The sequence below is a fragment of the Ischnura elegans genome, chromosome 1, assembly GCF_921293095.1.
Source record: "Ischnura elegans chromosome 1, ioIscEleg1.1, whole genome shotgun sequence".
NCBI classification, from domain to species: Eukaryota; Metazoa; Arthropoda; class Insecta; order Odonata; family Coenagrionidae; genus Ischnura; species Ischnura elegans.
Genome location: NC_060246.1, coordinates 69,019,111 through 69,038,173, shown reverse-complemented (window position 1 = coordinate 69,038,173; position 19,063 = coordinate 69,019,111). Strand labels below are relative to the sequence as shown.

At 36.0% G+C, this 19,063-nt stretch overlaps 1 protein-coding gene across 2 annotated transcripts in view; it reads left to right on the top strand.

Annotated features, from left to right (window-relative positions):
• The window catches only part of LOC124162864 (ARF GTPase-activating protein GIT2), a 36,728-nt gene extending 18,343 nt beyond the window's left edge, over nt 1-18,385 (top strand). Inside the window, exons 12-15 of one of the 2 annotated variants that reach the window (XM_046539553.1) lie at nt 5,390-5,470; nt 10,445-10,726; nt 11,488-11,766; nt 13,610-18,385. In XM_046539553.1, the coding sequence (XP_046395509.1) occupies nt 5,390-5,470; nt 10,445-10,726; nt 11,488-11,766; nt 13,610-13,906 (939 nt within the window). In that variant the 3' untranslated portion in view covers nt 13,907-18,385. The remainder of the gene's footprint in view (nt 1-5,389; nt 5,471-10,444; nt 10,727-11,487; nt 11,767-13,609) is intronic. The other variant, XM_046539561.1, reaches the window with a different exon arrangement.
• Nucleotides 18,386-19,063: the final 678 nt, after the last annotated feature.

The following is a 19,063-nucleotide window of genomic DNA, read 5'->3' as shown; positions in this document are numbered from 1 at the left end:
TTTCAAGACTAAAGTTTTAAAAAACTTGAAAAATCGGCCTCAGCTACCGAGTTCCGCGGCGTGTAGCTCAGCCTTGACGCGCGATTAAAAAATCGCTCTTATTTCCTTCTTCGCAAAAGTGTTTTTCCAAGTTAGATTTCTGCTTAGTACTTTTTAGAAATCTCTACTTTATATTGTGGTTCAAATTTTCCGAGTTATATTTTTCGCAAACAAAAGATAGTTTCTACTTTATGTCAAATTTCAAGTGAAAAACGGGTCGACCATTTCGCGTTGTAAAACCAGACCGATGAAAGCCAAAATCTTCAAAAGTCATTGGAAGTATAGAAAAAGCACCAGGTGTAAGGAATATTGCGTCCTTTATTCCATAAAAATCATACCAACGCAACACCACCTGGATAAATTTAAAAATTTTCGAGGACTAACGAGATCGCGCGTGGTTTTGAAAAGTTGGTCATGTTTGGGCCACTGTATCATCACTAAAGCGTCGTATTTAGGTAAAATGGCATATAAGTATGTATCTGGTAATGATTTATGAGTATTTCCGCTAAGTTTCAAGCCTCTATCCCCAAAAAGGTGATTTTGGACTTGATTCCAGCATTTTCCGATTTCGGACCGGTGCACCGCGGTGTGCGCCGGGTCGGAAGACGATCGGCCGCCGCGGCTGGCGTAAAGGTATTCGGCGCCCACGTCGACAACTGTAGAGTGTACACCAAGCTAAAACTACCAAGCCAAGACATTGGAATGACTTATCGGCTTTAAAAACTGTATTACTACATGAGTTTCATGATAGCACTTCCTGTCGGCAGATTGCTGGACCTACTAGCCTCGAAAGCCCTGTAACCGTAACTTACTCGACTCGACATTTGCAATGCTACTCGAAACGCTCGAGTCGAGTACCAACTACTTAAGCGCATAAAAGTACCAACTACTCGACTCTACTCGAACTTTCGAGTACTCGCAAATCCCTAGAAGATAATGTTTTTTGTTGTAACGATAACGCGGCGCGAACATTCAAATTACTGTTGGAAACGCGGTAATATTTAAATTTGTGGTCCGAAGTACTACTGGAATCGGAATCGATTTTTCACATTGGCAAGTACTCATTTTCGATTCCGATTCTTGGCCGAGAATCGAGGAATCGAAGAATCGAGGAACCGAACCGACCCATCACTAGTAAATACCTAGAAGTATGCTAGGAACATTGAAAGATTTCATACCCTTTAAAGTATTTTTTGGTCTACGATCAAATGCCCTTTTGCTGAAAACCCTAAAAATAACCGTAGAACTTCGTTTAAAAGTTCTATAGGCATTGCAAAATGAAAGGTATACATTGATGAACTGACATTTAATGCAATAGTAACAATTAAAAAAAATTAAAATCGAACTGGTAACAATAAACTGACCGCAAAAGTATGCCGTGATGGGCTGCCTGCGGGAAAAGGGTCGAGGATTATATTTGCCCAGTTGCTGAGGAAAGGGTCCGGCACCCCGCTAGAAAAGGTCATTAAGTGGAGGGAGCGACTACCTGGACGATTCCTTGCCGAGAAACAACCCCGTACAGGGCGAAAAAGAAATGCTCAAAGCCTTGGTACAGCCGAAAGCAACTTCCCGTGAAGGAGCCCGGCGCGAAAGGGTTAAGTTAAAATTCTCAGTATATTCAAAAATATGTTGATGACAGAGAACCATAAGCAGTAGCACGGTTTCAGTTACATTCACTTCTACTAGTTATATTCTTCTTTGCTTCTGTTTTCTTCTATTCTTTATTATGCCCCCTCACCTATGTTGTCTACAGTAGTTTTTTTAGTTCCCCTTTTCTGCAGTACTGCAATTACTTAAGTGTCAGTGATTCATAATTTTGTGCCCTGGAACTGCTGAACATTGCCCCCAATGTGATGTGTGAACAGTAAGTGCAGATCTCAATGCCGGTGTGGAAAGGTATGAGAATTTTATGAGTGTGAACTCACTCCACCACATTCGTCTGTTGTCTGCCCTCGGTCTTTCCAGATTCTGTGCATCTTAAATATTTCCATCCCTTTAAGATGCTGACATAAAATAAGCTCAGCATAAAAACACACTGTCATAAAATGTTTAGTTGTAGAATTTTTGTCCTTGTTCATATAAATGAATACTATTTCCTCCTATGGGCTACAGCTTAGGTTTTCTAATTCAAGCGAAAAATTTGTATTATCAAAATTGCCTTGCATTTGGCATAGGCTTTTCATTGGGACCGACAGTTTTGCTTCCTACTATCAAAACTTAATTTTATCCCACTTGGAATTATTGAGGTTTTGTTGTAGTATGAAAAGATATTTTGTGGATACAGTTACCAACCATTTCCTTATTTGAATATAAAGTAGTTCTACATAGTTGTGAAATGCATGTATGTAGTGGGGTTTAGGTTTTATGTATGTATTCTTTTTCCAACTCTTTTATCTCTATCTTTTCCCTTGCTGGCTTTTGTATGGATATACATTTAGGTCGGTTAATCATCAACCCACCAATGGCAAAGTTTAGCCATTCCTCATGAAAAAAGGTCTGTTGAAAATCTTCCTACCTTGTGATCCTATTCCTCTTCACCGACTTGTTGACCTTGGAAACTCACACTCCATCATTGATTCAGGTGACTCCAATTCCCTGTAGTTGCTCGGTGACCCCTTTTCCTTTGTAATTCCACCTCCTCTCATTTTATTTTTTTCAATTTTTATCGGCTTGAACCTGCATCTTCATAGCAAAAATTGCGAGATTTCATGAAGTGCATAATCAGTGATTGAAAAATCGAAAAATTTTACAACAGTATCACCACCATAATTATTCATGAGAAGGTCAGCTGCTTTAAACATGTTGAAATCAAAGAGTCTGTTTGTGAATCAGTTAAGACTCAATCTTTCAGTGCTTCAATGTACAAGGGCGGTATTTTTTTCAACCTCTGATTGCTCAGCAAAAACACCATACAAACGACAGGCGGGTAGGATAGGGCAACTTTACATCATCTGCACCACACGCTCAAGTCATTTCTGACTGAAAGTTGTTAGTTTTACTTTAGTGGCAATCTCATTAACTTCACTGCCTCAATTGATTTTCCCGCCAAGTGTGCTCTGTGGAACGACCGCTAGAAAACTCGCTGAATGGCTTCAGCATTGACATGTCTTAACCTTTATCCTGATAAAAGAGAATTTTTATAATGCACAGTGGCTAGAGTGTGAAACATTACACCCATTCCCATTCAAAACAAAAGAGGAGACATGCTGACTTCTGGAAGTGTTCTGATCCATGGAAACGTCCGTCATCTCAGTGCTGATGCAGCTCAACTGCTCCTTGAGCAATTTCAAAGGGTAATTTTCGACGACCTGCCTTGCTTTGCCAACTTAGTGTCACGTGACTTCGATCTTTACACTGAAATGACGATGTGGCCAGGAAGGAAGAGTTATCAAATGGACAATGAGCTTCAGGACAAAGCCAAAATTTGTTGGAAATCATTGGTGGCAACCTCCTATGAAGAAGGTATTGTAAAGCTTGTTCAAAGGCACGACCAATTCCTCAATCATCAAGGCAATTATGTCGAAAGGAAACCACAAGTGTGCTCAATATTTGGCAATGAAAGAATTTTTTATGAATCACTTCATCTTCTGTTCATGTCCCATCGGAGGTTGAAAAAAAACGCCCTCATACAAATAAGGCCAAAACGAAACCTTTTCAGAATCTAAAACGAGTCAGTTTTAAAGTGACAAAATTCCCCTAATATCATTGCAAAAACACTGTGCTCAGTGCTCAGTCTGTCTTAGAAAGTGGAACCACTTCTTCCCTACAACATCACCGACAATACTGCTCCGAGTGCTTCAAAATGTGATGTGAAGTTACTGGCCCTTCTATAATAGTTCACTTGTAACAAGGAAAATCATTGATCCTTTCTACTTCTTTATAAATAGGCTACACTGTGTTTGACTCGGTATAGAATACACAATGGGCCTATGCCAATCGCACTGTCAGTTGTGGTTTCATTAACTGTAAAAGTGGAAGGAGAAGTTAAATCCTCTGAAGAATACATATGTACTACCCTGTGTTTAGAAGATGATATAGCCAATCCTTTAACTTAGCTATTAATTGGTTCAAGGGACCCTAAGGCATGTGTATTGTGCGTGGCTTATTATATTGCTCTTATAGCTTATTGTAATGCCCCGTATAATTTTGTCCATTCTCTATTCAATTCAGATATTTTATCTTAAAGATTTTGTGAAAGGAGTGATTCCAGTCTTCTGAAGACTAAAAAAAATTAGGTAATCAATTTTTCATCAGCTCACAGATATCAGAAATTTTTTAATAACGAAAGCATTTTGACATTGTTGTAGTTTTACTGATGTAGTATAGAGGAATCATGCTTTGTAATCCTCAATAAGTATTCATCATTTCATTTCAATACACATGCAAGCATATTTTGAGAATGCTTCTGCTAATAGGGTAGTTTCCTTCATCAAAGAAACCGAAAGGCATTGATTGCGATTTGTTACCCACCATTACTGTATTCATAATATACAAATTATTTCGTTTTAGAAATACCGGTTTAGACGAATGGCAATGGTCCATTTTTATCCTCATTTGAAAAGGGCCAGATTGGCGCCCATGCGATGCCACTCCACGTGACGTCACAGGGACCTAGTTTCTATAGGAGAAGATAGGAGTTATGCATCGTCTGAGATTACCAATGCATGCATGAGGTGCAGAGCTCAGGGAAACATGTCTTAATAATCACCTATTAAAACTGGCTAAGGTCGGAAAGTTTTCTTCGTTTGATAAGGTATTAATTAACCTTTTTTAAGCCAAGCGCTACCAGCCAGCAAGGTACTCAGCTACCCTCTAGCATCCTGTGTCCTATCAGCACTCAGAGCCTCAATCAAGGTCACATCACAAGGCGGGAGGGGGAACCAGAAATATGTCACACGGAGAGATTTCCTTATCCGTTGCGTTTTCGCGCGCTTGAAATTTTTCACTTTTCATTTAATCGCGAAAAATAGATATCGTCATTTAAAAATCTAAAAGCGTGAAATACGTATTCCAGGAGTAATAATCTTCCGATATAGGCAATAAAAAAATAATAGGAAACCACCCTATTGGGGCAGCTGATTAACTGGGACGAAGTGTACCTTTCCTGATGTTTCTCAGTGCACCTTGTTCTGTACTCATTCTGTTATGTTAACGATCTTTCTATGCACAAGATACTTTAAAATCCTTTATTTATATGGTTATATATTTACCAAATTAAAAAAAATAAATATTTTGCCTTTTGAAATATAATCATTCCAAGGTTATGTCAATATGTATATCTTTTCATTTTTTCTTGATTACATTGGTGCTTTTGGTTATGTTTTTTATTTCATATGCTGTTTTCTTGTAGGTGTCTCAGCTGCTGATGGAAAAGTCTGCATCTGGTCCTTCTCCTCCTCTAGAAAACATTCTTTCTTCTTATTGCCATCAAGTTGGTTTCTTTATTTGCCTTCTGATGTGTTTAGTTTTTTGAATGCATGGAGAGTCATTTTTCATTGTGCTTTTAATGGCTTTTCTTTTAACATTTTGTTTTTCATGGATTTTTGTTCCCATATAACTTATTCATTTTCCATTTTTACTGACCTTATATCAAATTTCATGATCATCACATATTTTGAAGCACCAGTTTACCTCATGACCATGAGAGACCCTGATTATTATGCGGAAATATTAAACAAATTAGAATTCACTGGTTTCCTTCATCAGTGGTGATTTTTGTCTTCTGTGGCTGCTGTTTAACTGTGGTTCATCAAACCACATAAGTTTTCATTTATTGTCCATTGCACACCATTTGAGTTCAGTATCTGATTAATGAAAGTGTCAATTCTTATTAGGGTTTCCCTTTGCATTTTTTTGGCATGCATTCACTCTTGCATACAACCACGGGTGTAAAATATCTTGAGGAATGGATTATGGATATAGTTAAGATGATGCCAAGAAAAAAGTCCCTGTTGTACCTTTACAATTTGCTCGTTTAACGTAGGTGCATTTTACATACTTGCTCACATTATTCACTGCTATTTATAATTTACTAATCTTGAGTAAGCTGAAGTGTAAATTCTTTTTAGTCAACTAAGTTCTTTCAAGTTAGGGAAGGAAAATGGGAAAATGAAATTTAATAGATTGAACACTTATAAATTTCAAGTTAAATATGTTTTAAGGATTGAACACATATTAATTTCAAGTTAAATATATTTACTGTTACAGTGATATCTTGAATCGTGGTAGTAATATAATAGATACTAATAAAGTGTATTGTGACGATACGTACCATCAGATGAATTTGCCACCTCTAATGTTGGATGATTTCGATCCCCGGCCCCACTGGTTGGAAACCAGCGGCGATAGTGCATACTTTCACGTAGTCCACTGATGGTGGACGGGTCTTACTTAAAAGGAAAACCATGTGGGTTCTATGGCCCGCAATCACGAAAGAGAAGGGAAATATGGGAATTTTGGACCTCAAAGCCAAGCACAGCAAAAACGAAACGACTTTGTTCAGATTGTGAATGGTTTTAGATATTTAATGGCAAAAAAAATAAAATAAACATAAGCAACTTCCTTCTTAAATCTAATGAGGGATGAAATGATTATCTGTTTGAATGACACACTGATGGAAGAGAGAACACAAAAATTCAATACCCCACAAAAACAAAAAAACTAATACTAATACATAACAAAATTCATAATGGCCTCTGTAGGAATCTCTACTACAATTATTATTGTCGAGTTGATTGTCCACCTTGAATTTTACATGCTCCACGTCCGATCGTACCAAAGTGTCCAGCACTATTGGAATTTAAAGCACAAATCGCAAGGATGGGAGAATAATTATACAGATTGTTGATTTGTGACAAGCTTATTAACGTTTAGTGGAATTGTTCCTGAGTCACTATTACAAGCGATCACCTCCACACGAGGTGTCTTCTTAGCAGAAGAAATGCTGGTTGGAGCAGGAAGAGTAGATAATTTACTATCCAGGGAGAAGGGGATTTGTGAAGTACTTATGTGTCGAGATGTGGCTCCATGTCAAAATCACCGCTGGGGGCGTCATGAATCACAGGCTTTTGGTTGCCTGAGGTTTTCGGGATGATCGGCATATTGGTGTTACACGACGTGACGAATCTCCTTGACACTGTGCACCTCGGCCCTCTTTTTTCCCTCTCTTGCTCCCCAGTGCGCTGCTGACCTTTGCTTTCCAGGCTACGGAGTATATGAGACTGCCTCCTTGCACCCTCCACCAACATATCACCTCGACACCTTGTGCCGGGCCTGTTTTATGCCATCATTCATGTGACACAATACCCAAATGACATGCAAAACCCTAGTGTAGTTGAGAGTAAGGCCGCTTGTCTAAATGCTGTGCCTGTGCATTATGAACTAGCAAAAGCTCGAGATAGGGAACGTCTGAAGCAAAAAATATAATTAAAAAAACAAAATGTTACATGTGTGGGTCTTACCGTCACAATATATATAATTAATAATATTATGTATATATATTGTTCATTAACTGGTATTGTAAATGATATACATGCTTATATATATGTAGCTATAATTAAATGGTATGATGAGTTCTGTGTGTAAATATGCTTAGCTTTACTTTGGACACTCAGCATTAATATTTTCAGTTACACATTATGGTGGAAGCCCAGTATAGCGAGTGCGACATATTGTGAGAATTGGGTTATAGCGAGTGATAATATTTATACCACCGAGTGAATTATGATTTATGTACATGTAAAATAAATCAGATGTAATGATGCTGGAAAGTCCTATCAAAGGTACAGGCATCCCCCGAGTTACGTAAGAGATGCGTTCCGGCAGGCTCTGCGTAAGTCGAAATTTACGTAAGTCGATTATTTGCGTTAGTGCTTCAGAGATTTCGATCAGTGCGGTGAAATTCTCAGCGGAGAAATGCACGGTAAATTCTCAGTGAAGTTTCATTCAATTCACTGTGATATCAATGAACTCTTCCACGTATTCTTACGATATTAGATACAAAATCAATAAACACTAATATAGTCTGAGAGTTGCATCTAGAGCATGCCAATCAAAATGCGTAATATTATTCCCCGAGTCGACCGATCGCATGGATTCGGGAAATTACGGTATCTCAATGCTACATTACTAAACTGAATACTTAAATTGATTCATTATGTTGTACTGAGATCTAAGGGGCCATAGAATGCATTGTCTACCAACCTTTAATCATTATATCTTCTGCCTTTTATACATTACGTTGATTGATGAATCTGGTGGTTTCACTGTCACAGTTATTACACGTAAGAGGATGTCGAGGATTACGAGCAAATAACACACAAAAAATACCAGTAAATCACTATATTCTTAGATACATTCACACGCACATACACTCAATCTTTCACGCACGCAAATATACTTTCATTCTCTCATATCTCAATAAAATAACGTGAAAATGTCATCATTTGAATATTTACTTCGCTGGAAACATCGATGAGTATTTCCAATGCACGAAGCTAATTAAAAGTGAGCTTTTATTCAGCCAACTCAGTCATTAACGTGCAACAAAGTTGGTGGGGAAAAGCTTTCAATGACGCAATATTCATTTACATTTGCACACAATATGAGAGAACGAGAAAATGCAGCTTCATAAAATCTTTGCAAAATACAACACGGAAACCACCAGAAACATGTAAACAAGTACGCAATTAACATCGTGCATCAACTTTTTCTTCACTTTTTCGCAGCGTTCATTGCTAACACTCAAATCGTTATGTGGGTACCAACCAATTCTTTTCCTCAATAAAGATTTCTGCTCGAACTTCATTTTCTTTTAATTCCACAGATGGAAATGTCCAAACTCAAGGATACAATTTTTAAATAGTTGAAAGTCGGAGTTCGGGTGTGCATGCTGTATAACAAGCTATTGTACAGGAGAGAGCACAACCACTTCCATTGCTAGAGCTGCAAATTTTCACGTTGATTGGTGAATTGGGATTTATGAGCGATTTTTCTACAGAAATTAATGAAAATTCCTTCGAGGAACGATTAAAATTGGTCACTTTGTTATGTTTAGCACGTAAAAAACTCGATTACTAGGTATTTGATATTTTTTCTACCATAGGTTGTACAAGCGAATATATCTACTTCTTCGCGCTCGCATTCGAAAATTAATGTAATCACTTGAAATATGGTTATCACTTACGTAAGTACGGATTTACGTAAGTCGAGACATACGTAACTCGGGGGATGCCTGTATATGCTCGGTAGTATGTCTGATATTTTTTCGAGGGTGATGAACTGCTGAGAAAACATCAACTGCAGTGGGAGCTTGTTTTAGTGAATTCAGCATTCTGCAAAAATCGTGTTAATGGCAGTATACCATCAAAAGACCTATCACTATCTGTTAAAATAAGGATAGGATGAGTCTGAGAAGTCTCCGCCACACTATGCTCTCGCTGTTGCAAGGCATATCTCTTTAGTGCGGTGCATAAATATTAATCTATTAATAATATTAATAGAGTCATCGGGGTCACTCATTTACCAGTGATGGTGGAAAAAATAACTCTGAAAAAAGGTGTGCAAGATTTATTTTGCTAGCCAATAAATGTCCAAGTGTCACTGATAAAATACATATAACCATGCTGATAAAATCACTAGGCACAACTTATCTGAATAACTTCTCAGTGTTAATTGCTGCCAAATGTCTCATATGGCACAATTGAATTGTGTGCTGGACTACATCCGGCTTTGACGACTACGAGTTCGGTGCGGCATCTGGAACATGGTTTCGGCCATTGCACAGCGATTTGACGCACTCACCAATCCTGAACGATCCTAGATCTGTGATCATGTCATGACATATCGTACGACACGCAGCTACATATGTGTAGTTTTGTGGAAACAGAGCCAATTATAATTTTGCAATATTTTAACAGCAAAATTGTGTACAAATGCTCTAGTTAAGGCAAATGAGGAGGTTATACCTCTTTGAAATACCACCAATGGGAAAGAGAAGTTCTAAGAAAAGGTGAATATGGGAATAGATCAGCTTCGTATGTATTCACTTTCGGGTAATATGAGCACCCAATATAGCGAGCTATTTTCTGGGGATTTTGAGCACACATTAAATGGAGTTTCCACTGTATTTCCTAATGCATTGCATGGAAAAGTTCGTTTTTTTGCATCTTAGTGAGTGGTATTTTTTGGCATGGATGAATATGTACGATGAAAATTTGATTGATGTCTGGTTTTACTTTTACAAATGATGCACTTGCTGTATATTTTTGATGTTTTTTGTTATTTTGTTTAGCAAGTATGTTAAAATAAGTTATGAAGAATGCTGCTAAGTTGATTTTTACTAATTATATTTCAAGCTATTTTAAAATTGAATTTTCTCAATGCAAATGATGGTTTTATTTTGCAGGTCCAGAGTTTGTCTCAGGAAAATTCACAGTTGAAGGTGTTGCTCCATAAAGCAGGCATAGATTCACCATCAACCTCAGTGCAGAGTGTCCCCATCGATTCTCTCAGCAATGGACAAGAGATGGACAGAGCTGGCTACATTACGTCCAACATTAGTTCAAACAGGTCTCCCAGGATGTCGCAGCAACGGCCAGCATCGATGTATGAAACAAGGGAAAGACTTGCATGGGGTGCACAAAATTCACATCACATAAATTCATCTGTGCCATCAAACCAGCCTTTGGTGAGTGGCATGAAAATTCTACGTTAAACTTATCAATAGTAGTGCTGTTGTATTAGGTGGGATAGACACTTGTCACCGTACGCTAACAGGTTATTATTATTGAAATTGCATCATGTTTAGTTAGTTAGAATTGGGAAAATAAATTCATCTTTACAGGGAACCATTGGAGTAAACTTTCATTATTAAGAAGTTCATGGGACTGAAAAACTGGAGGTTTGTTAAAAGGAATTTCGTATGAGTGTTTCTTTTAAGAATCATCGCAAAAAAACATACCTTGCCATTATTCCTTGTCTCTTCAATCTCTCGTACTTAAGAGTCACACTGTGGAATAGCTTCCGAGTCATGTGAGTGATATGTGAATATACGCAAATAAATTCTGCTCAATTACAGTAAGTCCTTGAACTCTGAACAAGATGCATTCTGAGACCTTGTTTGTTAGTTGATAAGTCTATGCAAGGCATCGAAAAGTGAAAAAAATATCCTGCAGAATGCACCACTGCATTACAATGTACTTCAGAATTTGCCGGGACCACAGAAAACTGTTCATTGATTATATTGGTGTTTATTATACCGCGGCTCTACTTTAGTTATTTTATTAGGAAGATGATGATGTATGGAAATTCTTATCATCACTAAATGTTGTATCCATTATAGATTGATTACTTTCTTCATAACTACAATTGGGATATGCATGTCTCTGCAAACGTGTGCATTGTACTAGTAGGTATGTTACACTACTTACCAAATACTTTTACTTTAAGGATTCAAGTGGTGGAGAGTATGACAGTTGTTCCAGTCATCAGCATAATCACACCAGATCACCTATGCCCTGGTCTTCACCTCTACATAGTCGTGGTAATGTTGGGATACACAATGGGTCAATGCCGCCTGCTGAAGAGGTTAGAAGAAAAACTGATCACATAACGAAAAGAATTCAAGAACTTTGGTCATCCATGCAAGAGGAAAGACAAGAAGCTTTTGTTCCTTGTGCTGATGGTGTGAGGAATGCTGTTGCGGAATTGTCAGCTATTTTTCCCAAGGTATAGATTCCATTCGTATATAGTCTAATAGGGTAGTTTCCTTCATCAAAGAAAACGAAAGGCATTGATTGCGATTCGTTACCCACCATTAGTGTATTCATAATACACAAATTATTTGGTTTTTGAAATACCGGTTTAGACGAATGGCAAGGGTCAAATTTTATCCTCATTTGAAAAAGGCCAGATTGGCGCCCATGCGATTCCACTCCGCATGACGTCACAGGGACCTAGTTTCTACACGAGAGGATAGGAGTTATGCATCGTCTGAGGTTACCAATGCAAGCATGAGGCACAGAGCTCAGGGAAACATGTCTTAATAATCACCTATTAAAACTGGCTAATGTCGGAAAGTTTTCTTCGTTTGATAAGGTATTAATAAACCTTTTTTAAGCCAAGCGCTACCGTTCAGCAAGGTACTCAGCTATCCGCTAGCATCCTGCGACGTATCAGAGCTAAGCCTCGCCTCAAGGTCATCTCACCGGGCGGGAGGGGGAACCAGAAATACGACGCACGGAGATATTTCCCGACATTCATACTTAAGCGTCGCGTTTTCGCGCGCTTGAAAATTTTCACTTTTCATTTAATCGCGAAAAATAGATGTTGTCATTTAAAAATCTAAAAGCGCGAAATACGTACTCCAGGAGTAATAATCTTTCGATTAAGGCAATAAAAAAATAATAGGAAACCACCCTATTGTAAGATTAGTAATTTGTGGAAAATTTTGCGGTTGGGCTCATTGAGAGCAGCAGAAGGTCTTTAAAATGTGTTGAGTTGAGGAGAGTTAGTTGTACTCCCAATTTTGATAATGGATAAAGAAGGGAATACAAATTGGGAGATTTCTAGCCCTATGGTCATCAAACTGCAGCTTACAAGCTATATGCAGCTTTTTGGCTCCTAGAATAAGGCTCTTTCCCTAATTATTACATGCAGACACATGTATTTTGTTGTGACGGCCTCGCCGAACGCACTTCTTTCAATTTAAGGTATTTTTAGGTTGCCCAAGAACACCCTATTTATGTGTTGTACTATGTACATCTATAAATCTTTGTCTACCTACCAAAGTTCGTCTCTCAAAAGAATTTTCAATCTTTTTACTATTGAAATATATCTCAGGTGACTAACAAGCTTGTGGATTACTGATCTAGCTGATCATGTGTACACATTCACTTTTAATAAAACTTGATTTTCAGTCGATCCTTGGTGACTTAAGACAACAGCAAGAAATTTGGGATTTTTAGTTCTCTCTAATGAGTTAGTTGAAAACCAATGAGGAATATATGAATTGCAAAGAAGGCATAATCATCTTGTAGGTTGAGCTAATGGCTGAATTTATGATCTTATGGAGATATGTATTGGTATCATGAGCCTGAATCTTGTATAAATGAATTAAAAATTCATATTTGCATGATGCAGGTACATTATTAATTAAAAAAAAATATGTAAAGCATCCTATGTAAAATATTTTTAACCAAGGAAGTAGTCGATTTATGAGATCACTTTTTTGCTCTTAAAAATTCACAGAGCACCCACCCAAAATGTTTCAGGGTCCCTATTTAAAAACAAGATTAACTATATTTCTGGAAAAATAGTGCTCAGATTTCTATGATAGGCCACATTATTGCCCTGTGGGGAAAATTCCCTTAGACCAGGAATTCGAGCCATGGACTTCTGTCTCTCCACCGCGCAAACCATTTTGCTATCCATGTTACCTGATTTGCATGGCATTTTACCGAAGTTCATGGTTCTTAGGTTCTTCAATTGTGTTTAAAGTTATTGATGGAAAATACTATTAGAACAGAATGTTTTAATTTAATTTTTCATGTGACTGTTTTTCTTTTTGTAGAATCCTCTGGATAAGCAAGTGCGATATGTTTTGAAGCAACTACAGGATGACAGCTGCCGTCTTCAGAATGAGTGTGCGTGCTTGCAATCAGCATATGAATCTCCAGCCAACAGCCTCTCAGAAGGATCACTTTCCCCTGGTCTATCATCTCCATCGTCCACAACTTCTGAGGGTATAATTTTGGGGTCTAAGGAAGGGTCATGTCTTGACCGAGCACAGTGCCTGCAACAGGTGCGTTCATGTGCATATGACATTGCGAAGGCAACTAAAGCTCTGGTAACAAAGTTCCATTTTTAAATTTATTGTTCCACAGCGTATAAAAATTGTTAAAGTATACTGATATACTCTATACATACTTTATATATACACATATATATATTTTCACTTGCCTACTGTTATCATGGCGAATGGTTGGTTACATAGTAGATTATTATAACTGACTGTGAAGTTAATTGAAGACATTTATTCTTATGAATTATTATTGTTGAAAGTACATATTGTTGAATAGCTGAAGAAAGAATAAGTTGAAAACTCAATAGCCTGAATATTGTGTGGTTTGTAATTAATGATATGAAATGTTAGGGAACTTTCCACACACACACACATTGAAGTAGCTGTAAATAATTATGCCATGTATGAAACTATGCGATTGTTATCCTATCAATTGTCTTCCTACTAGTGACATATGTACATCCTCATGTATTGGATAGGTGCATAACCATGCCAAAGTGAACCTTAGAAAAAAATTCTAAATGAGGCCTTTTTGGTTGAAGTGATTCAAGGGGTAAGAATTTTTACTATGCCTTAAAATATCATATTAAATAAAATATTAAGCACAAATATAAAGGCAGAAATATCATCTAATATTTTCATATGCTAAAGTTTAATTCAGCTAATTTATGCATGGTAGGAAGTTTATTTAAACTATGATTTTTATAATGAGTTGAAACATTAATGAAGATATGTAGTGATGAATTTTGCTCAAAAATTATGAGACTTATTTTATATTTACATTTAGTTTTCAGTTAGAAGATTGACTAATGTTTTACCATTGAGCTCATTGATTATTATGCTTAATATTTTGCCGAATAAGTTTTCATTGGAGTGCTTATAAAATAGTTAGTAATTAATGATTTATTTTATATTCCAATGAAAAAATAAGATGGACCCTCTCAATTGTAATGAGATGTTTTCAGGAAGCAGTCCTGGTCACGATCAGTATGTTAACTGTCTGGTTGTATGTTTGACAGTTGCTTGTCCATGTTCAGTGATTGCATCATTTTATACACTCTATTTTTCTAGGCCTTTCTCCTACCATTATGAAGTTCAATGGTTTTCTGTTGAGCTAGTGCTATTGTTTTTGATGAATTTTAAAACTGTGATTCCATTAAACCTCTCGATATTTTTACAATTCTTTGATGAGAGAAGAGCTTTTCAGTGTTGTATGTGTGCATGTTTACAAGGCGATGAGATGCATATTTCTACCAAATGTTTTCATTATTCTTTTTGGGCCATTGGCTAGTCTAAGCTTTCGAAAGAAGTTTTATTCTATAATTTAACTATTGGTTTCCTCTCTGAAAGTATTACAATGGTTGTTTGATTTGCTTGGTTGTGCTAAAATGGTCCAAATTGTCTCACATTGAAATTTGATGTGGTCAATGATGGTCAAGGCAGTATTCTTCGCCTCTAATGCTGACAAATTTCGAAAATTGTAGAGTCAATATATTCACTATATTTTGAATGAAATTTAATTTGAATCAATGATATGTATTCTTGATGACTTGTGATTTTTCTACTGAGTCGATGGATATCCCTGAATTGAGATGAAAAAATGCTTTGGAGCATTAAAGTTCAGTGTGAGAAGAAAAAGAGGAAATAATTGGATATTATTTCATTTTAAGTATTTAATTTTTCCTGTGGATTATTTAAAGGTTTTTGTGGAAAAGCATTTACTGATTCTACACCTATAATTTTGTTGCCAGTCAAAAAAAAGTTTTCTTTTTTTGGTTCGTGCTCTATAATATGCTATCTTAACTGATAACTGCTTGAGGAGTATAATGATTATACATGATCAAATGTTTGTAGACTACATGCTACTCCCCTATTTTGGATTGCATTGTGTGTTTGGTGAAGAAATTATTGTATGCCAGTGTTAAATTGAATGACTGAATTATGGAGTAATCATTTACCATACATATGTTCATGTATTAGTTTACATCAGTTTTTGGTTTATGAATGAATGCACACTCATCATTTAAGTTTATTATGCATGCATGAAAACAATCATTCCCTGATCATCTGGTTTCTGGTTCCTTCATGTTAGTGTAAACAAACCTGCATCATGTACTTGATGATTGTATTTGAGTTTCTTCTTGTTTATTGAAAGAAATATCCTAGGCCCCTTTCAGGCAATCCAGTTTTTTGCCATGTGCTGTGGGTGGTATGGCAGTGTGATTTAAACTAACTTAGGGCCTTCAGTTTCATTTAACCATGCTGGCTGTGGTTCTGCACCCATTTCTGCCTGTCAGAGCGTGACACATCTCGTCATATTAAATTCATCAGGAATCCATGCCATGCCTCGCAATTGATGATTGTCCACAGTGTACTGTTGAGCTTTCACTGAGTTATGAAAGGCCAAATTGTTTGAAAGCGGTCTTTAGTAGCATCAATATTTGAATGAATCATCATCTAATACCTGATGAAAAGTATGTAAGACACCTTGTTGAAGCAAGTAAAATATTAATTTCTCTCTTTAAACAGTATGGTCTTTATGTGTCATAAACCTGTTATCATAATTTATAGTGCATATTCCTCATACATATAAGCGTGCTTGAGCTGATGTCTTAAGATATGTCACTAAATTTTGTTTGACTAGGTTCTGACTTCAGACATATTATTGCTGAGGTAAATGATTTTAACCTCTTGCTATTGTTTTATTTATGACACATTTAAGTAAAAATTTGGTATTATTGGAGTACTAGTAGTCCCTACAAGGGAATTGAAGCATTAAATTTACTTTTATTTCTTATTTTTTAACGAAATTACATGAATAATTACCTGCTATCATTAAAATGCATTGTCTATTGAACCTAATGTACTAATTGAAAGTAATGAATGATATTGCTTTCTCTTTGATTGTGTTAACTATTTTCTGTGGTCTTGGCATCACATCTCAATGACATTCGACTATGCGGTGTGGTATCTTTTGTTTTTCACTGTAACGCTTTTGAGATAACTGTAATGTTTGAATTAGAATATTTTGGTTGAACCCAGTATTGTTTCTCAACTTTGTTAAGCTTCACCTTAAGGTATTAGAAAACTTTGTTTCTTTTTTAATATTTGCTCACTTATGAGCTGTCTTAAATTATGGACTATGAATGTGCATGAATGGCTAATGTTGGAATTTTATCAACAATTTTGAGGGGTTGAAATGAATGAGCGATCAGAGACCTAATGAGAAAATATTTGAATTTTTAGTTATGCTTGGATTCTTGAAAGAGTGATGTTGTCCAATCTAATATTATGTCATCTTACCCATAATTCTTGAATTTTATTCGTATTTTTTGATAATATCGTTCGTCATTTTGTGGTGTGACATTTAAAATACTGGTGCTAGTGTTGACTAAATTCTTTGCATTAATTTTCTTGTTTTCTGACCCACAAATGATTTTAATCACGTTATCATCTTGTCATCAGTTAATTGCTTGTGCATTAATATTAGGGGTTTATCAATGAGAAATCATTGGTAATTAAATTGATTCAATCAAACGTTATCACTACTTTGAGCTGTTCTCCTCATAGTTGGCAACTGTGAAGCAAAACATCATTAGAGCATTTTTGAGTGTGCTAATAATCAAGTTAAATTGATTTCCAGTTCACTCGATGATAAAGGACAAGGATGTCATATGAAAATTTACGAACTACTTCCAACAGAGGAGACATCTAATGGTTATCGTTGAGTTAAAAAAATGAGCATCGTATTTCCAATAGTATCAAGGTAACTTGATTAATGGTGCCTTTGACCAAGCAATTAGTTGAATGTACAGGTGAGCCTAAATTATATATACATGACCGATCTGAATTCTCTGAATTTGCAAAATGGTGCGGGAAAGTTTCTGAGGTGAGGCAAAGTTTGATTACCAATATGGTCAATTAATTGTAAAGTGGAATGTCTTATGTATGAATTTCTGTATGGTTTTTACTCCAATGTGTAGTTGTTTCCCCTCTTTATTTAGTTAACTCTAGACTGATTACAGCTAATTAGGTTAACTGTTCATTTAAATATTTTATGTGAAGATTTTTTATTAATGTCCGAATAAGTCATAAACTACTTTTTCAAGTTAAGTATGTACAGATATGACTAATTATGGCTTAGATATGCATTCTTAATTTTTTCTTTAGCATATATTATTGATTTTATAGTTGCTATGCAACTTTTATAATGTTACCTACATTTACCCGGATCCTAAGTAATCACTAAAAATGGTCAGCAGCTGTAAGAAATGCACCAAAATCAATATGCATACAAGCTTACATGAAAAATCTGATTTTTTTCAAAACCCGTCTTAAGTAAAAATTGTATTCACATGGTAAAGGGTCAATAGCATAGATATTTTGGTAAAGAATATATCGAAAGAACTTGCAATGAAATTAATTTTTAATAATTTATAGATGTATTGACTTTGTAAAGTTTATTGATTACTGTTTTATATGTATTACATGTTCCTCTTTATAACTTTGTCTTGTATTTAAATAAATATGAACTAAATATTTTAATTATTATGATTGTTTTTATTATCTATAGAAGGATAACATATTGATTTGCAAATTTTTTTGGGAGAGGCTTGTCAATTAGATCATAGGGAATCATTGGTCGAGGGTAGGTTGAAAATACAGGACCCAATGGGAAGTTATTAGGTTCTGAAACTTTTATGCATCACATTAAATGTTATTATTTTTAATGGTATCTTGGAAAATATCATTTTGAAATATCTTAATTTTATAAGAAAATGTGATGTGTACATAATTTAAAAAATAATCATTCATGAAATAAAGGGTTTTATTTATTTTGGTGCAGCTAGCAGGGAAGGAATAGGTTAAAGAATAAATCATATTATTGTGCACATACCGAGAGCCTCCCGATTACTGCTGTCAGTAGAATGGCAACTGTTAATAATCTTAAAAATTTTCAGTAATATCTCATTACATTTATAAGTCCTTTTACGTTCCTCTCATTTGGCATGTCGCCATTTGTTCTTTGCCGATGCTACCAGTCATTGGAATCAACATATTGACTCCTGAAAACTGAAATGTAGTCAACCCTTTAGCCCTGTTTACACGGTACATTAACACGTACGGGTTAATGTCTAAATGTATGAACGCCCAAAATGCACCGTGTAACCACCCAACTTGTGCGAATGCATGCACAGAAAATAGAACCTGTTCTAATTTGGT